General features: G+C 33.8%; 2 protein-coding genes and 1 long non-coding RNA gene across 3 annotated transcripts; all 3 read left to right on the top strand.

Moving 5' to 3' along the window:
* The first annotated feature begins 12,632 nt into the window (after positions 1 to 12,632).
* LOC112741425 (uncharacterized) lies at positions 12,633 to 15,467 on the top strand. The gene is made up of 13 exons (XM_025790419.3): positions 12,633 to 12,810; positions 12,905 to 12,995; positions 13,081 to 13,261; positions 13,343 to 13,433; positions 13,681 to 13,716; positions 13,833 to 13,931; positions 14,035 to 14,165; positions 14,279 to 14,327; positions 14,437 to 14,526; positions 14,621 to 14,674; positions 14,748 to 14,813; positions 14,995 to 15,092; positions 15,197 to 15,467. The coding sequence occupies exons 1-13, from the start codon at positions 12,724 to 12,726 to the stop codon at positions 15,258 to 15,260; spliced, it is 1,137 nt and encodes a 378-aa protein (XP_025646204.1). The 5' UTR covers positions 12,633 to 12,723; the 3' UTR covers positions 15,261 to 15,467.
* Positions 15,468 to 15,489: 22 nt separating this feature from the next.
* On the top strand, positions 15,490 to 18,899 carry LOC112741424 (uncharacterized protein At4g37920). The gene is made up of 6 exons (XM_025790418.3): positions 15,490 to 15,978; positions 16,195 to 16,532; positions 17,026 to 17,194; positions 17,580 to 17,824; positions 18,087 to 18,274; positions 18,359 to 18,899. Exons 1-6 carry the CDS (start codon positions 15,837 to 15,839, stop codon positions 18,516 to 18,518), a joined length of 1,242 nt encoding a protein of 413 aa, XP_025646203.1. The 5' UTR covers positions 15,490 to 15,836; the 3' UTR covers positions 18,519 to 18,899.
* A 498-nt stretch (positions 18,900 to 19,397) lies between these two features.
* LOC140178415 (uncharacterized) lies at positions 19,398 to 21,370 on the top strand. The gene is made up of 3 exons (XR_011871634.1): positions 19,398 to 20,087; positions 20,901 to 20,970; positions 21,105 to 21,370. It is a non-coding gene; the product is annotated as an uncharacterized lncRNA (long non-coding RNA).
* The last annotated feature ends 127 nt before the right edge of the window (positions 21,371 to 21,497 follow it).

Raw genomic sequence — 21,497 nt, 5'->3', positions numbered from 1 at the left:
AAGAAAACGGACCCAGGAAGTTTTCATATCCCTTGTATCATAGGGGAAACAAAAATTGACAGAGGATTCTGTGATCTAGGAGCTAGCATAAATGTGATGCCTCTAACTCTTATGAAGAGGCTACAACTGAATGAGGTGAGATCCACTGATGTAATCATACAACTGGCTGACAAAACTCAGAAGCAAGCTGAGGGGGTAGTTGAAAATGTGCTGGTGAAAGTGGGAGATTATTACTTCCCCACAGACTTTGTCATTGTGGACATGGAGGAAAGCTACTTACACCCTATCATTCTGGGCAGACCATTTCTAGCCACTACTAGAGCGCTCATAGATGTAGAACAAGGAGAGCTAATTCTGAGAATACATGATGAACAGCTCATTTTCAAAGTTTTCAAACCTGCATCTGAGCCTCAACCAGAACATGAAAAGCCTAAGGATGAGAGTAGCCATCTAAGTTTGGAAGAAAGCAATCCAGCAGCTGAAATTCTGAAACAGTCCTTGGAGAGCAAACAAGAATTGCAAGAGTTAAAGCCACAAGAATCAAAAGAAACAGATCAGAAGGATCCTCCTGACATAAGGGTCAATGAAGAAATCCTCAAGAGAAAGGGAAGAATGATAGGGAAATTGCCAAGAGGGTGGAGAAACAAGAAAATTCCCACTGAAGGTTTTTCTCCGGGAGATAAAGTGATATCAAGTCATTATCTGCCAATCCCACCTGGCCTCAAAACCATTCCTTCCCAGCTCCCTCAAGTGCTCACAATCAGGAAAGTTCTTTCTATGGAACATTTAGAGGTCATGAATGAATCAAGTGGGGACGTTTTCATAGTGAGAGGAGAAGACGTCAAGCACTACAATCCACCCTAACAAGGAACAACCGTCAAGCTAGTGACGTTAAAGAAGCGCTTCATGGGAGGCAACCCATGTTTAATATCCTTACTTTTTTGTTTTGTTGTGCATTTAAATAAGCATGGTTTCTTATGCATGAACTTGAATCCTCAGGACAACTGCTGAAAGAGTGCACTAAACATTGCATGTAAAATGCAATTTGCCTCTAAGTTTGGTGTGCCTGAAGGCACCCCAAATTTTATTCAAAATGCATTCAATTTGTAGTGCACAACCAAAGATTAAGTTTGGTGTTCCTCTTTGAACACGGCTCATGAAAAGCACGAAGTTCCTCTGGATTTCGAAATTCATGACAAGTATACCATTCGCATGTTTTAATGATTTGGTTTCAATTACTTAGGGTAGTAAATTTGTTTAGAATCAAAGAGCCAAGGTGACTATGATTTATTAGAATTAAGCACATTCATTAAGGACAACCAATATGGATTTCATGTCATCAGGAGACTTGACCAAACACTAAGTTTGGTGTCCAAATAATAAGTGTGCATACATGTAGAAGTCACGGCTATAAGCTCATAAAGACAATCATTGATTTACATGTGCAAGTACTATTCATAATTCACATGGACCGAAAAATGATAGCAAACTTGTTTGTTTGTGCAGGTACAAAAGAAAAGACAAAAATGGAGGAAAAAGACAAAGGGAGGTACGGTGCTTGGTCAAAAAGAAAATTCACAAGTCTTTGAAACTAACACATGGGAAAAGGAAGTTCTGCAAGAAAAGATAGCTACATGTACAACCTAATGCACCCAGAATACTTCCAAGAAAATGAAAAGCAATTCGTCCTTCTCCCTAATTCATATATTTACCATCAAGCCACCCTTCACAAATCACCCTAGCCGTCCATTTTGCACTTACGGGCACTATAAAGAACCACTTGGGGAACAAGTTCAACACCACCAAATCTCCTTCATGCACATTTCCTTCATCATAGCATAAACTATCTCTTGCCGAAAACAACCTCCCCACACTTCCAACAACACTTCTTGCTTCACCTTGTCAACTTTAGCTTGTCACATACCAAAACTAAGGAACCAATGGCAGCTTCATCTAGCCACAAAAGAAGAAAAGACAAGCAGCCAATGGAGGAAAACAGGGAATTCGATGCATGGAGATACAGATCAGTTTTCCATGAGATTCAAGCCGAATGGATGAGACCTAAAATGGTACTAGCTGAGGTTCCCTTTGACCTTGAAAAGGATGAGTTCCCAGGTGTTTGGGAAAAGATCAAAAAGAGGAAGTGGGAGCTCCTGACTAAGCCAATCACTAAAATCAACATCAACCTGGTGAAAGAGTTTTATGCAAATGCAGTAAGGGAGGATCCAACCAAGAAACCCACATACAAAAGCTATGTGAGAGGGGTGGAAGTTGACTTCAGTCCCAAAGCAATCATGAAAACCCTTGGCCTGAAAAACATACATTTCAGCCAAGCAAGTTATGAAGAAAGGATGATAGGAGAACCTGACTATGCAACTATTGCTGAAGACCTTTGTGCCATCAGAGCTGAATGGGTGAGAAAAACAAGAGGGGCTCCAAGAGTCTTGAGAAGGGGAGACCTAACACCTGAAGCTAAAGGGTGGTATGCAATAGTTAGGAGATCCATCCTACCCACTGCAAACTCTTCAGAAATAGTCCCTAAGAGAGCCATCTTGCTACATTGCATTATGGTGGGAGGGGAGATCAAAGTTCATAAACTCATTGCTGAACAGATACAAGAGTTTAGTGAGAAAAGTGACCCTGAATCCTGGCTCCACTTCCCTAGCACTATCATTAGACTATGCATCGATGCCCAAGTACCACTTGAGGATGAAAGACCTAATTGGCTATATCCTGGATTGGCCATAACTGCGTACAGAATGACTCTTGGCCCAACTCCTCCAAGACATACAAGAAGAAGAAATGAAGAAGGGCAGCAAGTGGAAGCCGAGCAAGAAGCAGAACAAGAAAGACAGGAAGGAGAAGACAGAGAAGAAGAGCAAGAAGAGCAAGCAATTCCAGAAAGAAGACAACGAATTCCCAGAGACCCCATGGATATGAGCAGAATACAGGAAATCATGGAAGGAATGTCTCAACAATACATGAGGTCTCAGGAGAGACAAGAGGACTTTCACCTAAAAATGATGGATATGCAAAGGAACTTTGAATCAAGATTCTTCGATCTGCAAAGGGAACAGAATTTACACTTACAGGAATCCTTCAGCCACATATGCCAACACCAAGATGCCAATGTCTTGGCAATCAAGGAAGCCACCACTTTACAGAATGCAAGATACTCAGTCCAAGCTGATTACAACATCAGTTCGCAAATCAAGCTTAACTACATAGGGGAACATCTACACAAGATGGACCCAGCATTCCCAGCTTTTGATGAGTATTTCAAAGGGAGGAAAGAAGGAGAAATAAACAAGGCAATGATCCTTGAAAAAGGAGTGGAAGAAACGATGAAAAAGGCTGGATTCTGGAAAAAGCTCATGAGAAAAGACAAAGGAAGCACAAGTGGTCAAAAAGAGGCAGGAAGCAAGAAGAAGCAGGATCCTAAGAATTAAGAAGAACCAAGCAATAAATAAGAGGTGGTCTCGTTCCTTAATAATCAAATGATAATTGGTGAATTGTCTTTATGAGCTTTCTTTCATTATGAGTCATTTAAGTTTTAATGTGAAGTCTCTAGTATGTGTGTCTGTTGTTTGCTTTGAATAAAGTGAATGCCTAGATGTTTGGATATAACTTCACCTTCTTAAACAAATGCTTGCCATGCTTGTTCTGTTTCCAAAAATAAAAGAAAAGTTGAACAAAAGTAACTTGGCTCAATTAGTGACAAATCAAGTAGAATTAAGTGGTGGTATGCATGCTTGATTGTTTAGTCAGATCACTGGAAATAGAGTGTAGAATTATCATTTTTTGTGTAGAAATTGAAAACTGTCTATGGATCTTGATGAATAAATGTCTTTGGCCATGAAAAAGAAAAAAAAAGAAGAAGAAAAAGCCACTGAAAAAGGGTAACCAAAAAGCAAGAAAATTGAGAAAATAAGCTAGGCACCAATGATTTGAACTTCTGAGACAAATGCCTGTGGTGTTTATGTATTAAGGATATGCTTGGATGAATAGGTTCTGAGGAGTGTTTCAACACTTGGTAACTTGGGTTAACTAACCCGGGATTATCAACCAAAAGTCCATTATCAAGAGCAACCTAAATACAAAACATTTAGTCACACAAAGAGGTGCTGGGCACCAATGTCTCAAGAAGAAATGTGAACTAAAATGCCTAAAGTGGATATGTGTAGTGCACTGATAAGAAAAAGAAAATGCCAAAGGCTTGTGCAACACATGACACTAAGCAAACAAGGAGCAAAGGAGCTCTAAGAAAAAGAAAAGAAAAACAAAGAAGAGAAAAGTGCCAAGGACATAAGAATAACAAGAGGCCATAGCAGTGTTTGATGGATGCAATGAAAAAGTGATAATCTTACCTGATAAGTATGAAAAAGTGATGCTGCAACTTTCTGCATAAAACCCTTCTGATGAACTTCAAATGATTGCTAATATAGCCAATGTAATTGCTTTCTGTTTCATACTTTCTTCTCAAATAACTCAGGACTTGCTTAGGGACAAGCAAGTATTAAGTTTGGTGTTGTGATGCCAAGGCATCTTAGGCTAGTTTCACTAGCATTTTTCTGTTAGTTTTAGTTGTTTTATGCATTTTCTTGAGCTTAAAGTAACCAAAAATGGTTAAAAGAAGAACAAAGCAATGAACCATCCAAACAGTATGATTTTAATGCAAATTCCATGAGTTTTAGTTATATTACTTGAATGCTATGAATGGAAGATTTCTCATGAAATTTTGCAAGACTTTGATGCAATTGTTTGGATGATTTCAGGGAAGAAGAGGCTAAGCAAGGAAGCAACAAAATCAATAAAGGAAGCTTGAATATCACATGTGGAGTTTAAGTTCCAGTTTAAGCCTAAACTGAAGCTTAAATGCCAAAATCATGAAGGCTAAGAAATGCTGGAATTGAAGTTTAACCTCCAGTTTAACCTTAAACTGGAGGTTAAACGCCAGAATGAAAAGTCTCACCAAAGAAGCATTCCACGTTTAACCTCCAGTTTGACCTCAAACTGGAGGTTAAACGCCAGAATGAGAATGCCACTCAGGAAGGAGTTCCACGTTTAACCTCCAGTTTGACCTCAAACTGGAGGTTAAACGCCAGAATGGGAAAAGCACCAGGGAGCCATTCCACGTTTAAGCTCCAGTTTGACCTCAAACTGGAGCTTAAACGTGTTCGACCAAGTTTTCTCCTCCAGGGTTGCTCTCTCCATTTCCACGTTTAAGCTCCAGTTTGACCTCAAACTGGAGCTTAAACGTGTTCGACTCCTCCAGGGGCTACCCTTCTAAGCTTCCACGTTTAACCTCCAGTTTAACCTTAAACTGGAGGTTAAACGTGTTCGACCTCCAGGATGCCTCCTTCCATTTCCACGTTTAACCTCCAGTTTAACCTTAAACTGGAGGTTAAACGTGTTCGACCTCCAGGGCTGCCTTTCCTAGCTCCACGTTTAAGCTTCAGTTTATCCTTAAACTGAAGCTTAAACGTGTTCGACTACATGACTCTCCAGGGCTGCCTTCTTCCATTTCCACGTTTAAGCTTCAGTTTAACCTTAAACTGAAGCTTAAACGTGCTTCTACAAAAGGCCTCACTGGAAAGGTCTGGCGTTTAAGCTGCAGTTTAAGCTTAAACTGCAACTTAAACGCCACTCTTGGAAAAGGTTTCTGGGCCAAAAATATTGTGGTTTAAGTTAGTCTTTGAGCACAAACATTAACTTAAACTTACTCTGGTATGAAACCCAATTGAATATCATGGTTTATGGGATTGGGCCTGAAGGATTGATGAGTTTGAAATCTCAATTTATTGAGTCATGTGTCATTATTTGATTATTACTAAGTTGGCTCAATGAATGTTACAGAAGTTGGATCAACAGCCTCATCAAGATTATGGATCATAAACCCAAGGCAAAAGGAAAGCATGGAGAGGCCTCAAAGCCCAAGAAACACAACAGAAGCTCAATATAGAAAGTGTATAAATAGGATAGAATTTAAGTTAGAGAGGACTTTTACCTTCACTTTTAGCTAGTTTTCATATCTTTGTAATTGAATTCAGAGCTATGACTCACTAAACCCCCTTTCATTGGGTTAGGGAGCTCTATTGTAATTCAATGAATCAATAATAGTTTATCTTCTTCTTCAATCTTTTCTCTTGAATTTTGTTAGAAAGCTTCTCGATCTAATTCCATTGGGTAGTTGTCTTGGGAAAGAAACTACCCATAATTGGAATCCTTCGGAACCTTGGGAAAGGAATGGAGGATTCATGCTAGAGAAGCTTTCTCACAGTGAATTGGATTGGGGTTTGGATGGATATTGTGACATGTAATCCTACCAAATTGTGGTTCATGAAACTGTGTGGTATAATCAGTGATCGAGCATCATCTCTTCTTATGAACATTTAAACCAAGGGATTGGGAATTTGTTCATTTTTAGAGAGAATTGGTGAGCCAAGGGATTGGGATCCAATCATATAAGATTGCCAAGCAAAATTCAATGAACGCATTGCTTGAGGAAGAGATAAACATGTTTTGATTCGGAGATCTCAATATCTCCTATAACCCAATGAATCCCCCAATTCTGATTTACATCTTCTCTTTACATTCTGCAACTCAATTCATGCAATCACCCCCATTCCCTTTTAATTTCAGCAATTTAGTTTCTGCTCTTTAATTCATGCAATTTAAGATTCCGCCATTTCAATTTCTTGTCATTTACTTTTCCCGCCAATTTTACATTCCGCAATTCTCATCTCAATCTTGATTCCGCTCAACTAGAACACACTTCTAATCCGAATTGCTCACTCAACCAATCCTTGTGGGATTCGACCTCACTCTATTGTGAGTTTTTACTTGACGATAACCGGTGCACTTGCCGGAAGGAATTTTGCCGATCGTGCAATTTCCTAAATCCCAAGGAGATGCTTTGGATGAAGAAATTCTTGAAGAAACTCGGGTCTACTCAAGAGAGGTATGTGTTGTTTTATGATAGTCAAAGTGCTATACATCTTGGTAAAAATTCTACTTTTCATTCTCGATCCAAACATATTGATGTGAGGTATCATTGGATACGTGATGTTTTGGATGCTGAGTTGTTGGAACTTGAAAAGGTTCATACTGATGAGAATGGTTCTGATATGATGACCAAGGCATTACCAAGATGGAAGTTTGAAGTTTGTTGCTTAATCGCTAGATTGGCAGTTACCTCCATATAGTCGTGAGGGAGAGATTTGTTGGGTTTTTTGGGCTCCCTTCCTATGTGGAGAAAAAGCCCAAATGCTAGTATCCAAGCCCATGAATAGTTGAAGTGGCTGAGGTGAATTAGGGTTGCGTGAGAGAGAGGTCATTTTGAAAGGGTAACACTAAACACTAGAGAGAAAAGAAGAGAGAAAGTTATTTTCGCACATACACAAAATTGTCTCTGTAAATTGGTCACTGCAGATTTGTTAACTGTTGGATCAAGCTCAAATTTGGACAGTGTGTTCTACACATCTAGTTCTTTCATTTCACCGTTCGGATCTTCAATTAGACATCTTTAGATGGAGATATTGGCCACGCACAATAGCTCTATTTTTGTGGTATTTTCATCTTCTTGTTCTTGTTTTGAAAGCTTTGAAGCTTGGGCTGTTTGGCTTGTTGTATGCACGTTTTGTGCAGTAATTTGTGACTCTTTTGTACCCTATTTTTTTTTTTTATCATAGTGAAGCTATATCCTGGTCTTGGTGACTCGTGGTTTTTACTTCTCTCATTGAAGAGATTTTTCACGTTAAAAATTTTGGTGTGTTAGCTTGTTTCTAATTTTTGGTTTATGTGATTTTTCCACTGCTATTAGGTATTATTGTGCTGATGTTAATACTTGTTGTAAGTAGATATTGTTGCTCCTCTAATTCTTACAAGTAAGAAATTGTATTTTATTCTTATCACTCAACGTTTTCATTATAGTGATTACTCTCATTTTCACTCGAAAAAAAAAAACATAAAGACCATAATAGAAAAAACTTTCATCTACAAAATATTAGAAATTTTAAATAAAAGTCCAAATTTATTCAACCTAAGCTTAATTAATATTTATACATTGTATGAATTTACAAAAATTTATCATCATGGACTGATATAAGCTTAATTATTAATACTTATACATTGTATGAATTTATTATTCTTCTTGGATCAAGTTGAGATCCCTGAATCGTATAACCAACAATAATTGGTTTACTTTAATTTGTCATCAAAAGTTCTTAGAAAGTAATATATAAAACATTAAAATTATTTATTTTGATGGGTTATAACTAACACAATGTTTGGTTAAAGAGACATGGATACTAAAATATAAATATAATAGTATATGTCTATTATTTGTTTATTGAGATATAAATTTTTGATAGACACAATATTACATAGATACACACAAAATATATGTTTATAATATCTTTTTCTAAAGTTGAAACACAATGCATAAGACATAAAATTTGACTTTTTTTTATCTTTAGTTATTTTTAAAATTATCCATTTTGTCCTTCTCAATTTTATCCGTTTATGTCCTCCCTCCTCCCACTTTCCTCTTCTCTCCTCTTTCTATCTTCTCTCCTGTTTCTTCTACTGCTGTTATTGTCATGGTCACTATCACCATCGCTTCCTTATCCTTGCCTCACTCGTTTAGATTTGTCGCTTTGCTCCACCATTCTCTAAATTTGGCTTCATCGTTGTCCACATCTATAAACTCAGTCGCCAAGCACGAGGACGATGGTGAGACCGGCTCAGCCTTCGCCATCGCATTTCCAACTCTGCGCTACCTCTATTTTACCCTTCCACCACCGCCGATTCAAATTTCATCCCTCCCTCTCACTTTCGTTTCTTTTTCTTTTTCAATTTCTATTTCAATTGTTTTTCTTTTTCTAAAAAAAATATGAAGGAGATCAGATCTTAATGATTTTAAAGGTGAAATAACAAGAATAATTATGATATGGAAAACAATAAAAAAAAGTAGTTAAATATTTACATTTTATTATTTATGTGGTGAAAGATTGTTCTTTCTGAAAATGTTGAGAATCAATTAGGTGATTGAAGATCACTTGATAATAGGGGATGAAGTACTTTTATTATTATTTTCATCAATTTTTTTTGTTTGATTTGTTTTTGTTAAGAATAAGGTCTGTGGTACCTTGTGATAATTTTGGATTGATTATAGAAATATCAATGATGGTGATGATGGAAAGTAACAGTGATAGTGGTGGTGGTGTTGTTGATAGTGATAAAGTATAGGTTATTTTGAAAAGGATAAAATTGATATTTAATTTGTATCGTTATGTCTTGTGTATTATCACCAAATACATTAAAAAAATTATATATTTTTATGTTTACATTTCTTTGTGTATTTATGTCTATGTCTATCTGTCTCGCAGACACTATCCAAATACAATCTAAAGGTTGTTTAATATACATGACTTTTAAAAATTGTATAAATTATATATCAAATAATTCGAAAGTGAACAAAATTTGAGTTTAAACTTTAAGAATGAATAAAATCTATTATCTATTATATTATACTAATTTTATAATAAAAATATAGTATATATCATTTTTTCATTGCAATTGAAATTAAATCATTCTCTCTAAAATTAAAAAAATCCTCTCCTTCTCTTACTTCCTTTTTTTATCTCTCATTTTCCGAGTAAATGATCAAATTAGTCATCGAAAGATCACCCATTCTCTAAATTAGTCACTAAAATATCTTTTTAATTAATATCGTCCTTCAAAGATTTTAAATTAGTTATTTTAGTCCTTCCGTCACTTTTGTTACAAATGGCGTCAAAACTTGTTGATATAACACGTTAAATGGCACCACAACACGCATTTAGTAGTCGTAATTGGCGACTAACATAATAAGTTTGTGAAATTAGATTAAATCAATCCCAAATTAAGGGATTCCAATGTCTCAAGTTCTCCCTTCAATTAGGTTTTGATTTGATCTAATTTTATAAATTTATCATTTTAATAGTCAATTATGACTCTTATGTATGTATTGTAGTATCACTTAACGTGTCAATTAACAAATTTTGGCGTCGTCAATAAAAAAAATGACAGAAGAAATAATACGATTAATTTAAAATCTTTGAAGGACGAATTTAATCAAAAAAATCTTTTCAGAACTAATTTGGAGAACAAGTGATCTTTCAAGAACGAATTTGACCATTTATTCCTCCTTCTCCTTTACCTATCCTATCTCTCTTATACATCATTGTCAATGACTAATTACAAATTTAACAATCAAAATATATAATATGATATTTTCTAATTATAATTAAAATTAAATTAAATTAAAAATTAAAATATTAAAAATAAAATATATCTATATTCTATATTAAATTATTAATTTGACAATAAAAATATATCACATGACATTATTTTACTACAATTAAGATGAAATCTTTTCCTAAAAAATTAATAAATTTTTTCTCTCTCTTCTCTGTCTCTCTCCTCTTTTCTATTTTTTATACCCTTTTTATTCTATTTATAAGACTATAATCTATAAATTATATTACTAATTTAACAATTAAAATATTTTAAAATTAATAAACTCTCTCCTTCCTTCTTTCCTATTTTTCTTCCTGTTTCTTTTTCATTCTCTATATCTTTTTCTACTCTTTATACTCTGTAAAAAATAAAATAATATAATAAATTTATAAAATCATAAAAAACATATTAAATTTATAATAAAATATAATTAAAAAATAACCCCATAATATTATTAATCTAAAAAAATATAATTATTATACGCATATTTTTTCAATTCTTTTATATTTAGTTTTAAAATTTTATTATTTATCTTTTTAATTTATTCTAAAATTAAACTCTTTCATAAAATAATAAATTAAATAAATCAATAAAATTTTAATATGAAAAATAATAATAAAAAAATTTATTATTTAATTTTATTTTAGTTTATGATAATCTAATTTTTTTAGCCGATAAAAATTTTTGTTCTTATAATTCTTTTATAAAAGTGATTTTTTGCAAATACTTTTTTTAATGTAATTCACAATGAGAATCAAGTTAATATAATTTAAAAAAAATTATAATTCGTAATGTTATTATAGGCAAAAACAATAATTATCATTAAAAGCCTACCAGCTTCTAGGACCTTTTGTCAAATCATGTTGAATTATTAGATACATGCATAGTAAAAATCATAGGAAAATGAGTACTTAGTTAACAAGTCACAAGTTGATACGATATATAAGCCATTTATTAAGACTTAAAAAAAAAAAACATTTCCTAAAGGTTTTATATAACAAATTTATTGAAAATATCATACTTATATTTTTTAATAAAAATTTATTGTTTTAAATGTAAATAGATAAGATCGAGTTTCTTAATAAATATACAGGTGCAAATTAAAATAAATTAAAAAATAATGATTGATTTGTTTTATTTCTTTAAATATCTTCTTATCTCTTAAATATATAGAACTTCACATGCATTTAATTTTTAAAAATATCACAATAATAATTTGAAGATTTTATTTATTTAAAATTGGATAAACTATCGAAAATGTACTTGAATAATCCTGACAAAAATACAGCTAAATTTTTTATTGATAAAAATACTCTCAAATAAAAATGCGACAAAAATATTTCACATTCAATATGTATTTCTCAAAAAATATTTTAGAGATTAAATTTTGATGTAGTTTTTTGCAAATATAATTAAAAAAATAAGATAACTTTATTCTTAAAATTTAGTGATTTTTCGCTAATTATATATTTTTTTGTAATTTTTTTAAAGTATGATTAGTTGTTGACAAAAAATCACAAAAAAATATATACTTAGCGAAAAATTACCAAATTTTAAAAATAAAAATATTTCATTTTTCTAATTATGCTTACAAAAAATAGCATTGAAATTTAATTTTCAAAGTATTTTTTGAAAATACATATTTAATGTTAGATATTTTTTTAGCGTTTTAAAATTATTTGAGAACATTTTTGTTGATAATAAAATTTGAATGCATTTTTGTCAACAAAAATATTATTGGGTGTATTTTTGGTGGTTTATCCTTAAAATTAAGAATAATTTATTAGTACTTTTAATATTTTTTAAAGAAATAAATACCAAATCAGTATTCAAAAGATTTTAATGCTAATAAAATAGATTATAATAAATAATTAAATTATAAAAATATTTTAAATATTTTTAAATTTTAAGTAAAATGTCAATAAAATAAAATTTTAAATCAGACTTATTTAAATTAGAATTAATTTTAAAAGAAAACAATGTAATTGAATTGAATTTAACTGATTTAATTATTTTTGTTTCAGGAATTGAATTCATCCAAAGGATTTTCAAATACTCTAAAAATAATTTTGAAATAATTTAAAAATTTGATAAGTATACTTCCAAATTTGTCGAAAGACATCTCTAATCAACACGATGCTGATGTGATCACAATATTTTACTGATTTGATAATTTTTTTAGTTTAATTACTTAACTGTAATTAACATTTAAAATAAATCAAACATTGTCTTAATTTCATATCTAGAGTTAATTATAATGTGGCATTATACTAATTTGTATTTGGTTTAAATATTAATTACAACTAAATAATTAGATTAATAGAATTGTCAAATCAGTAAAATACGATAAGGGAAAAAATAAAATATTTACTTATTACATATTACATCCACACTTCCAAGAGACGCAGAGAGAGAGAGAGAGAGAGAACAGAAGATCCAAGAATGGCTGTTTCAGCCGCAGATAACGTCCCTTCCTTCATCGCCGCCCAGCTCACTCACCTCCTCTCTCACTTTCGTTTCACTCTCAAGGCAAGGCACTCTCCCAATATTCTCGCTTTTTTCACTCCCACCAAGTTATTTCCCTAATTAGGGTTTTCTATCTTACATTTGGGGCTTTTTGCAGGTTGAACAAATGTGGTCAGGTGATAAGTACAATTCCGGCCCCTTCGATCGATTCACACTCCTCATTCCCTTCTGCTTGGACTTCATCAAGTGTATTATTTATTTCCCACCTTTCTCAATTGCAAAAATTTCTCCCTTTTTTTGGGATGATTATTAGGGTTTTTTATGGGATTTCAGGGGATGTGATATACAATGTCGAGTGTCCTACCGTTGCGCCTGATGTTATATTTGGACCCGAAGATGAAGACTTTCACCCATTTCACATGTCTTCTGATGATGGAACACAAGCTAGTAACTGTTTGAGTGATTGGAACTACAGAGACCCTGCCCGCCTCCTTTCACTTGTTCAATTCTTGAGGTGAAATGAAATTAGATAAAATTACGGATATTTGTTTTTCTAGTGTGATATTGTTGAGTGAATGTGGTTTCGCTTCAATAGGGATCAATACGTGTTGTATCAGAGGAAGCGTGTAGGAAAAGTCGATGATGATCGGTTGAAGTTCGAAATCAGCACCATTTTATCCAGGGAGGTAAATTTTCAGATCATCACTTTATTCTTGCAAAGTATTCACAAAATTGAGTAGTTGTTTTTGGTGTATATGTCTCTGATTGTGCAAGTAGTTCTTGACTTGATTAGTGTGATGCAGCTTGATCTCTTCCATCTCTTTGATTTGGAAAACACATTGAATTTTGGATGATGCTTTATATGTAATGGATATGGATATGATTGATCCTTCCCTTGACTGAGATATGTCTGACTGTGGAACTTTGCTGCAGGGAATAGAAATGCACATGAGTTCTGTTGCTGAGAAGGTATTTCTTTACGAAATGTGTTAATAATTTTTACGATCTACTCATGGATGGTTGAAGAAATTAAAGTAGGTTTTGGACAATGTTCTTCACTCCTATAAGTTTGCATTTTAGTGTAGCCAGAGGAGGTTAAATTTGCTGTGCCCTTACTGGACATGAACATAAACAAGATGGTGCCTAGTTGCCCATGGAGGTATCCTCAGAAGATACACTTGCAGGTTGCTTTCTTTTCTCTTTCTAAACGACTCTCTTTAACATCTTAACGACTTGTTTTTGGCAACAAACAAATAAAGGGAAAACCTTATCATATGCTAAATGTAGGTTGTATATCCTGTTGGGAGGAAATATACCTCTGCTCCTTCAGCTCCTCGCCTCAAATTGGTATCTTCTTCTGAGTTGAAAGCTCTATTTTCCATTGATGATGTCAAGCTGCCTCCTTGGTTGGATGGGATGTAAGATTTTTGACTTGTTATCTTTATTCCCCAATGATAGGTATATCCAAGATTAAGTTGATTTCTAAATACTGACAATATGTTGGCTTTTGTGTTTATTCTGTTTTTCATAGGTGTTTGGCAGAATATCTTCCAAACTTGGAAGAATATCTTGAGAAACAGGTTAGCTGAAAATATCTTTTCTATGTTGTCTGTTACAATTTAGAAGTGTTTTGTGGACATCCTTGTTTTTGTTAAAATTATTGTAAATTTTAAGTTGTGTTTAACTTAGGTCTCGGAGGCTGTCTCGTTAATTGATCTAAGAAGGCAATTCATTGAAGCATTGGCCATTCAGCTAGGAAGGCCGGTTGAAGCTGATCCTGTAGTTGCCCTTGACTCGTATTCTCAAATTGTTAGTATTGTTCGGTTTTGATATTAGACATTAACATGCTAGTTTCTGGCTTCTTTGTTGTCAGGTCTTCTGCAGAAAAGCAACTTTTCTTTCTGCAACTGGAGTTTTCACATTCCTGGTAGTTTACAGATATCATTACTGATGGATTATGAATTGAGTTTGACCAAAGTCTGACTGTTCTGTTTATTTAGGTACACTTTCTAATTCCAACTCAGTTTCCAAAGCAACAGCCAGCTATTATGCTTCAAAGTTCACAGGTTATTTTCATTTCAACATACTTCTGTTTGGAAATTTAGAATAGGCATTACTGTGTTAGAAATGTTGGGCAGCAGATAAATAAGATGCTCTTGTGGGACAGTTTTACTCATCTAGGCTTGTAGCTAACCTTTCTTCATTGGGCTATATAACTCACCCTATTTTGCATTTGTTATTTTTTAGCATTTTAATTCCCAAATGGCGCCACTTAAGTCGCGTTCTATAGCTGATTATCCATGGAGTCCAAGATGGGAACCGTTGCTGATGGCTGAGCGAATCTAGTGAGTGTTTTTCAGATTATCTTCTTGGTTTTTGCCATTATGTATGGTAGGTTCTTCTCCGCGTCATCCAATCCAATCCAAGCTAATGCGAGTCATTTCTGTAGTGAGTTTCTGGCAGATGAAGCTTTGAACTTCAAGCGACAATGCAGCGAGGGTCAGCTTCAATAATAACTTTGTTGGGGAATGTTCAAGCTCAATCCCAGTATATTTCTAAGGCAGAATCTTTAAAGTGGTTCATTATAAACATGTAATTTTGGTCTGCTGGATCAATGTATCTTTTTTGTTTGAATTTAAATGAATTTGCTATCGAACTTCATCTTGTTACTCAATGTATTTGAAACAGATAGATATTGCTATGCTAGTGTATAATTCGTATGTTTCTTTTTCTCCTTTTTTTGTGCTCTATTTTGTTATTATATAGAAAAAGCTTGTGTGTGTCTATTCTAAGTTATGAAACAAGCAAAGGCAAATTTACCGATGCAACATTCAATGAATTTTCGTTTCAGGGGAATAACAAAGACTAGTTCAATATTACTATAAGAATCTAAACCAAATTATTGTTACAAACTTGAAGAGAATAAAAATGAAATATATAACATTTACAAGATTATTGTTAACCTAAAATTAAAGGGTGAAAAAAAGAATAGAGGGTAAAGCAGTGGAGTCCTTATATAAGAATACAAGAATAAGCAAAGGAAATTACCAATTCAATTCAAAGTACTTTCCAACTAAAGCTGAAGCTAAATGGAGTCACACGCAACGATTCTTCGGTCGCGCTATTATTCAGTTCCTCTAGTATTGTCCACTACCCAACCCACTCCTCCATTTCTTGCTTTTCCCTCCAAAACTTCTCTTTCATTTCCGCGCCTCAATTTTTCCACCTCAGGTAATTAACCACTTAATTATTCAGTTAGTTACAATTGTTAGCTACCCTAGTATTCAAGCTTGCACTCCATATGTTTGTATAAATGCCTATATGGGATCCATACTTGCGGAGCAAAATTTATTCATATTTCATTTGTTTTGTTTGTTTTCTATGTTTCAAGAAATCATAGGGCTGCCACTGTGAACATTTTTTCTTTTTATTTTTGATATGAAGCAGGGGGAAGGTTGCGGCACTGTCTAACTGTTAGTGAAGGCTTGTCCTCTGCCAGTTCCTCTGGAAGCAGTGTTGATGTTGATGATGGCAGTGGCGGTGGCGGCGGAAAAGAAGAGGTACTGTTGGATGAGAGTCGAATGGTTAGGGTGTGTGATAAGCTTATTGGTGTTTTCATGGTTGACAAGCCCACACCTACCGATTGGAGGAGGTTGCTGGCTTTTAGCAGGGAGTGGGACAGCATTAGGCCCCATTTCTTCAAGCGATGTCAGGATAGGGCAGATGCCGAGGCTGATCCCACATTGAAGGAGAGGCTGCTCCGCCTTGGAAGGAAGCTCAAAGAGGTATGACCATGTGAATGAGAGGCTTATGTTAATATCTATTGCAGCTCAATTATAATGTATGTGCACTATTTGTAAGACAAGAAACGAATATTAAATAAGAAAGGTGTTAGATAGTACAAACCAAACTGTTATACTGGAAATTTGTTACAGGTCAAAGTTTGATGCCCTGGAAACACCATTTGTAAGGGCCTAACAAGACAGATGTTTGTATAAAGGAAATAGTCTTGCACTTTAAGAGTTTAAGTATATACCATTTGCAGTGTTTATAGGGTGTAACCATATTGCTATGTGCACGGAAAAGGTGTGAAAGAAAGAAAGGAGGAGGGAAGGAACAATATCTCCTTGCTTTTCAGTCCTCCATTTTTGTTTTGTCACAGTTTGAATGGGATATGATCATTATTGTATTTTTGTAATGCAGTCCTACCATAAGCTGTATTTATTTGGGAGGGATAAAGTAGAGAATTTGCAATTTTATTAAGAAGTTCTTGTGCAGATTGATGAGGATGTGCAGAGACATAATGATCTGCTTGAAGTGATTAAAGGGGACCCATCAGGAATTACTAACATTGTCGCCAAGCGTCGTAAAGATTTTACAAAAGAATTCTTTGTGCACCTTCATACTGTAGCTGAATCCTACTATGACAATGCTGAAATGCAAAATGGTAAGATTTTGTTTCACAGACTTTTAGCATCTTTGTCTATTTTCTCTAACACTTTGGTTTAGATTCCAATATCATATCATCTTCATTTCTTGTCTTGTGAATTATCAAGCCACATTTAGTTCATTCAGTTCTGAGTTTTGAACGTATTTTGAACAATTAAATTATTTCTCATTTGCCATAAATTAACTTAAATGAGGTAGACTAGAAGGAACTTAAACTCTTAAATTTATGTAAATTTTAGTACCCTTGATATCGAAACTTAAAAACTAGAATAATATTAATTGATCATCAGAATACTAATGGCAGTAGTTCAGTCCTGCATATTTAACTAATTTATTTGTTTATAACCCCCCCCCCCCCCCCCCCTCTCTCTTTTTGTGACAAGAACTTGCAAAGCTTGGGAACACTTGCTTGGCTGCTGTACAAGCCTATGATGATGCAACCAAAAGCATGGAAAAGTTAAATGAAGCAGAGTTGAAATTCCAAGATATTATCAATTCTCCCTCACTTGAAGCTGCCTGCAGAAAAATAGACAGTTTGGCCGAAAAAAAGGAACTTGATTCCACATTGGTATTGATGATCACCAAAGCTTGGTCGGCTGCTAAGGAATCAAACATGATGAAAGATGAGGTATTGATGATGAAATCTGCATTTTCCTATTCCTATCTATGTTGATATATCTACTTAACTTTATAAGCTCGAAGGTTAAGAAATTTTTGGATGATTATTGCAACTAATATAGTTTATTTAGGGTACATTGGTAGTGTAACCACATGGGAATTTCCATTTTTGTTAAAGGAGAGATGCCATAAAAGGGTCTACTCATTTCAGATTTATGTTTACCGTAACATTATATGTAAATCTTGCCATTTTCTTATATTATTGTATGCAGGTAAAAGATGTACTTTATCATTTATATAAGACTGCTGTGGGAAACCTCCAGAGACTTGTGCCAAAAGAGATTCGAATTATCAAATATCTTATTAGAATTGAGGATCCCGAGGAACAACTGTGTGCTCTCAAAGATGCATTTACACCTGGAGAAGAACTTGAAGGAATCGATGTTGATAACTTGTACACGTATGTATTAATTTCAGAATGTAAACTTACTGAAATAGAATTTACTTACAATTTTGTGTTAACCATTTTGTTGTTAATTTTTAGGACACCAGAGAAACTTCACACATGGATAAAGACTGTGGTGGATACTTATTATTTGAGCACAGAAGGTACCCTTATTAGGGAAGCAAGGGATATGCTGAATCCAGAGGTCATCCAAAAATTGGAGGTCCTTAAAACTGTTGTGGAAAGGAATTTCATGTGAATATGAGCTTAGCTTAAGAATATGAATATGGGTGCACTTGGAGCATGAGTCCTAGATGTCTACCAATCTGTAAGCCCCAAATTAAACGCATTGATGCAAGGAAGTATCTAAATTATGGCCATTGTTCAAGGGTTTAGACATTTTCTTTAAACAATAGAATCAGCTAAGGCAGGGAAAAAGCTAGACAATTCTTGATAATTATAGCGTCTAATATAAAGTTAGGTCCTGGTTATTTTGGTTTCAATAAGATGTTGAAAACTGGGTGAGAGTAGGGGAATGTGAACTTTGCATATGGTATGGCATATATGAGATAGGAAAATGACATATTGGAAATTGAGAATTTGAATAAAATATTTGTAAGTGTAGTTTTTGCAGATAAATGTACAGCCTTTTGTATCTATTCCCCCCTTTATTCCTGTGTGTTTAATTAAATTCAGAAAAATGAGGAATAAAATACAGATTTGGTCAAATATGAATATATTGCATGTATTAACTATTTGCTTTTCATCATTGCGGTCGGTGATTGGCTGGCCAATTTTACTTATGAAATTGGACATTGATTGTAATTTGGAAATTTCCTCCTGGTGGTTACGAACTTAAGATAGTGGTTCCTTGCTTGTGGAAATGTTGTCCCCTCTATGCTGTTGTTCCCCACTTTTTTGTCACTGAAAAGCAACTTTTGACAATTGTAATTGGCATGATTTTATCATGGACTTATTTGATTGAGTGGAGGGGGTTATTCAACAAAGATTCCAATCTTTATATATTCTCCACTTATGAGTTTAATACACGTGTGAAGCGTTTGTTCAAGATATCTAAACATATTTTTAGGAAAGATCACTTGGGAAGACTGGGAACTATGAAGTGTGTTCCTAGAATATATTTCTAGTTATGTCATTATTATGTTTATTAGATATCATTTTAGACAGACCCCCTAATTCGGCTATGCTAGGCTAGCATAGAAACTATAGCTATGTCGGTATAGTTATTGTCCATATTTACGACTGTTACATTTTATTTCACACTTTTCATTCAATTTCTATGAGAAAAATTAGTTCGGTCATTACAAAAAAGAAAGATACTGATCATCGTTAATTCTTCTTCCTTCTATGGTATTATTAACTCGTCACTTTGAAAAAAAAATTAATAAGGAGAATCAGCCAATAAGGGAAAATTCCCCTATGGCTATTTTTGTCGGTATTTTTTTCAAAAAATATTCTTAACTTTCGCATTTTTTATATTATATTTATTTTTTTTCCCTCCAATTAAGATCTGAATGTTTGTTCCAATTGGAATCGCATTTTCATTATTATTGAGAGGCCGAATAATCTTAGTACTTATCTTTTGATAAAAATAAATAATAAATGAAACACATTGGAACAACAAAGACAAACTAAGCTCATACAAAACCAAAGGAAAACCCCATCTAACCCCTCAAATCAAAATCTCAATCGGAAAAAAAATACGATGAGTTCAAGCGATAATACGAACGCCATTGCTGAATGTACGAAGCAACTGAGGCGCCACGAAGTTGCCATTGCTGAGCTCAACAACCTTCCCTCTTCCTCCGTAATTACCTTACTACCCCCTTTTTACTCTTTTTCCATTACTTCTAGGGTTTTGATATTCAATTAGGGTTTTTATGCTTCCCACTTTCTTGAGTTTGATGGGAACAATAAATTATTTTCTAGCTTCTATCGGAACTGTACTGGACCTAAGTGTAGTTATACAAATTAATTGGAATAAGAATACTTACAATTTTGGATAATATGTACCTAGCTTGCTATTGGGTTATTTCTTGAGTTAGGAAAACTAGTTTGGTTGCAATGAGAATTCAACTCATGTGTTTATTCTGTGACTTACTTTTATGAATTTATCCTCTTATTCCCTTGAAAAATGTAATGTAGCACTAGTTCACATTTTTATCAAATTTGCAAATTCTTAGGTGGTTAATTTAAGAGTAAACCTCTGATTTTGTCCCTGACCAAAGAACATGGAGTGATGCAGGATAAAGTGGTTCTTTGCAATTTTAATTAGTCCTTTATGGTGAAAATTCATGTGCAGTTAAGTTGATGACAATTTAGTTAAATCTATCAAATTATTTAACTGACTTTCAGCTATCAACTTCACATGAAGTTAACTGCACTGGAGTTTTTACCTTTGAAAAAAGAGTGACGAATTTGAAAAATAATTGGGAGTGGTAACTCATCCTCCTAATCATTACTCGACAAATTTAGTCATTCTATACAAAATCCGTACATGTATGAAGGAAGCCTCTAAAAATATTTGTGTCTTCTAATATTTCTATATTTCGTGGCAATTTCTATTCTAAAATAATTACCCAATAGGTCTAAAAGGACATGCTTTGTTTTCTTGCTGCAGGCTGTGTATCAGAGAAATTGCAACTTATATTTTCGCACAACCATCCAGAAAGCAACAACAACGGAACAAAGTAAGAATTATTCACCTTTGACTATGTTCTTCTCGCATGTTTTTATGTAATTCTTAGGAGATACCCGTGTTTGAAGGTGCCAATTACCAAACAATTCTAATAACATATTTTTCCCCTGAATTTGTGTTGGTCAGAGCAACTAGATTCAGTCAAAGCCAAGCTAAGAAATCTGAATCCTTCTTCTTCGTAGCCATGAAGCCTAATTCTTTCTTGGTAAGTAACACTAACAATTTCCTGAGCTATGAGGGAGGGCAATAATGTAATTAGGGGACTAATGTTCCAACTTGGAAGTTTCTTCTTTTGTCAAATTGCTATGTAAAGTGAAATGCATTTTACTAGTAATGTTTGTTCTACACTACAAAATAAACACTTTAATTGAAATTTGTCCCTTATGAATTTTGTTTTATTACTGACTCTTGTGATTATTTGTGTTTTGATTGGTTATTGTCTTATGGACATTTGATAGCTTCGAAGAAATTGTTATAGAGAACAAGATGCTATCAAAGATAATCTATTGCTTCAAATTT

Source organism: Arachis hypogaea, chromosome 14 (assembly GCF_003086295.3).
Source record: "Arachis hypogaea cultivar Tifrunner chromosome 14, arahy.Tifrunner.gnm2.J5K5, whole genome shotgun sequence".
Classification (NCBI taxonomy): Eukaryota; Viridiplantae; Streptophyta; class Magnoliopsida; order Fabales; family Fabaceae; genus Arachis; species Arachis hypogaea.
The sequence above is the reverse complement of the archived record's forward strand: the minus strand, read 5'-3'. Positions and strand labels throughout refer to the sequence as shown.

Coding starts and splice junctions, on each gene's coding strand:
- LOC112741425 (XM_025790419.3), top strand. CDS start 12,724: ATGGCTGTTTCAGCCGCAGATAACGTCCCTTCCTTCATCGCCGCCCAG. Junction 13,262..13,342: donor TCACTTGTTCAATTCTTGAG/GTGAAATGAAAT, acceptor TCGCTTCAATAG/GGATCAATACGTGTTGTATC. Junction 14,675..14,747: donor CTGGAGTTTTCACATTCCTG/GTAGTTTACAGA, acceptor CTGTTTATTTAG/GTACACTTTCTAATTCCAAC.
- LOC112741424 (XM_025790418.3), top strand. CDS start 15,837: ATGGAGTCACACGCAACGATTCTTCGGTCGCGCTATTATTCAGTTCCT. Junction 17,195..17,579: donor CAATGCTGAAATGCAAAATG/GTAAGATTTTGT, acceptor TTTTGTGACAAG/AACTTGCAAAGCTTGGGAAC. Junction 18,275..18,358: donor GATGTTGATAACTTGTACAC/GTATGTATTAAT, acceptor GTTAATTTTTAG/GACACCAGAGAAACTTCACA.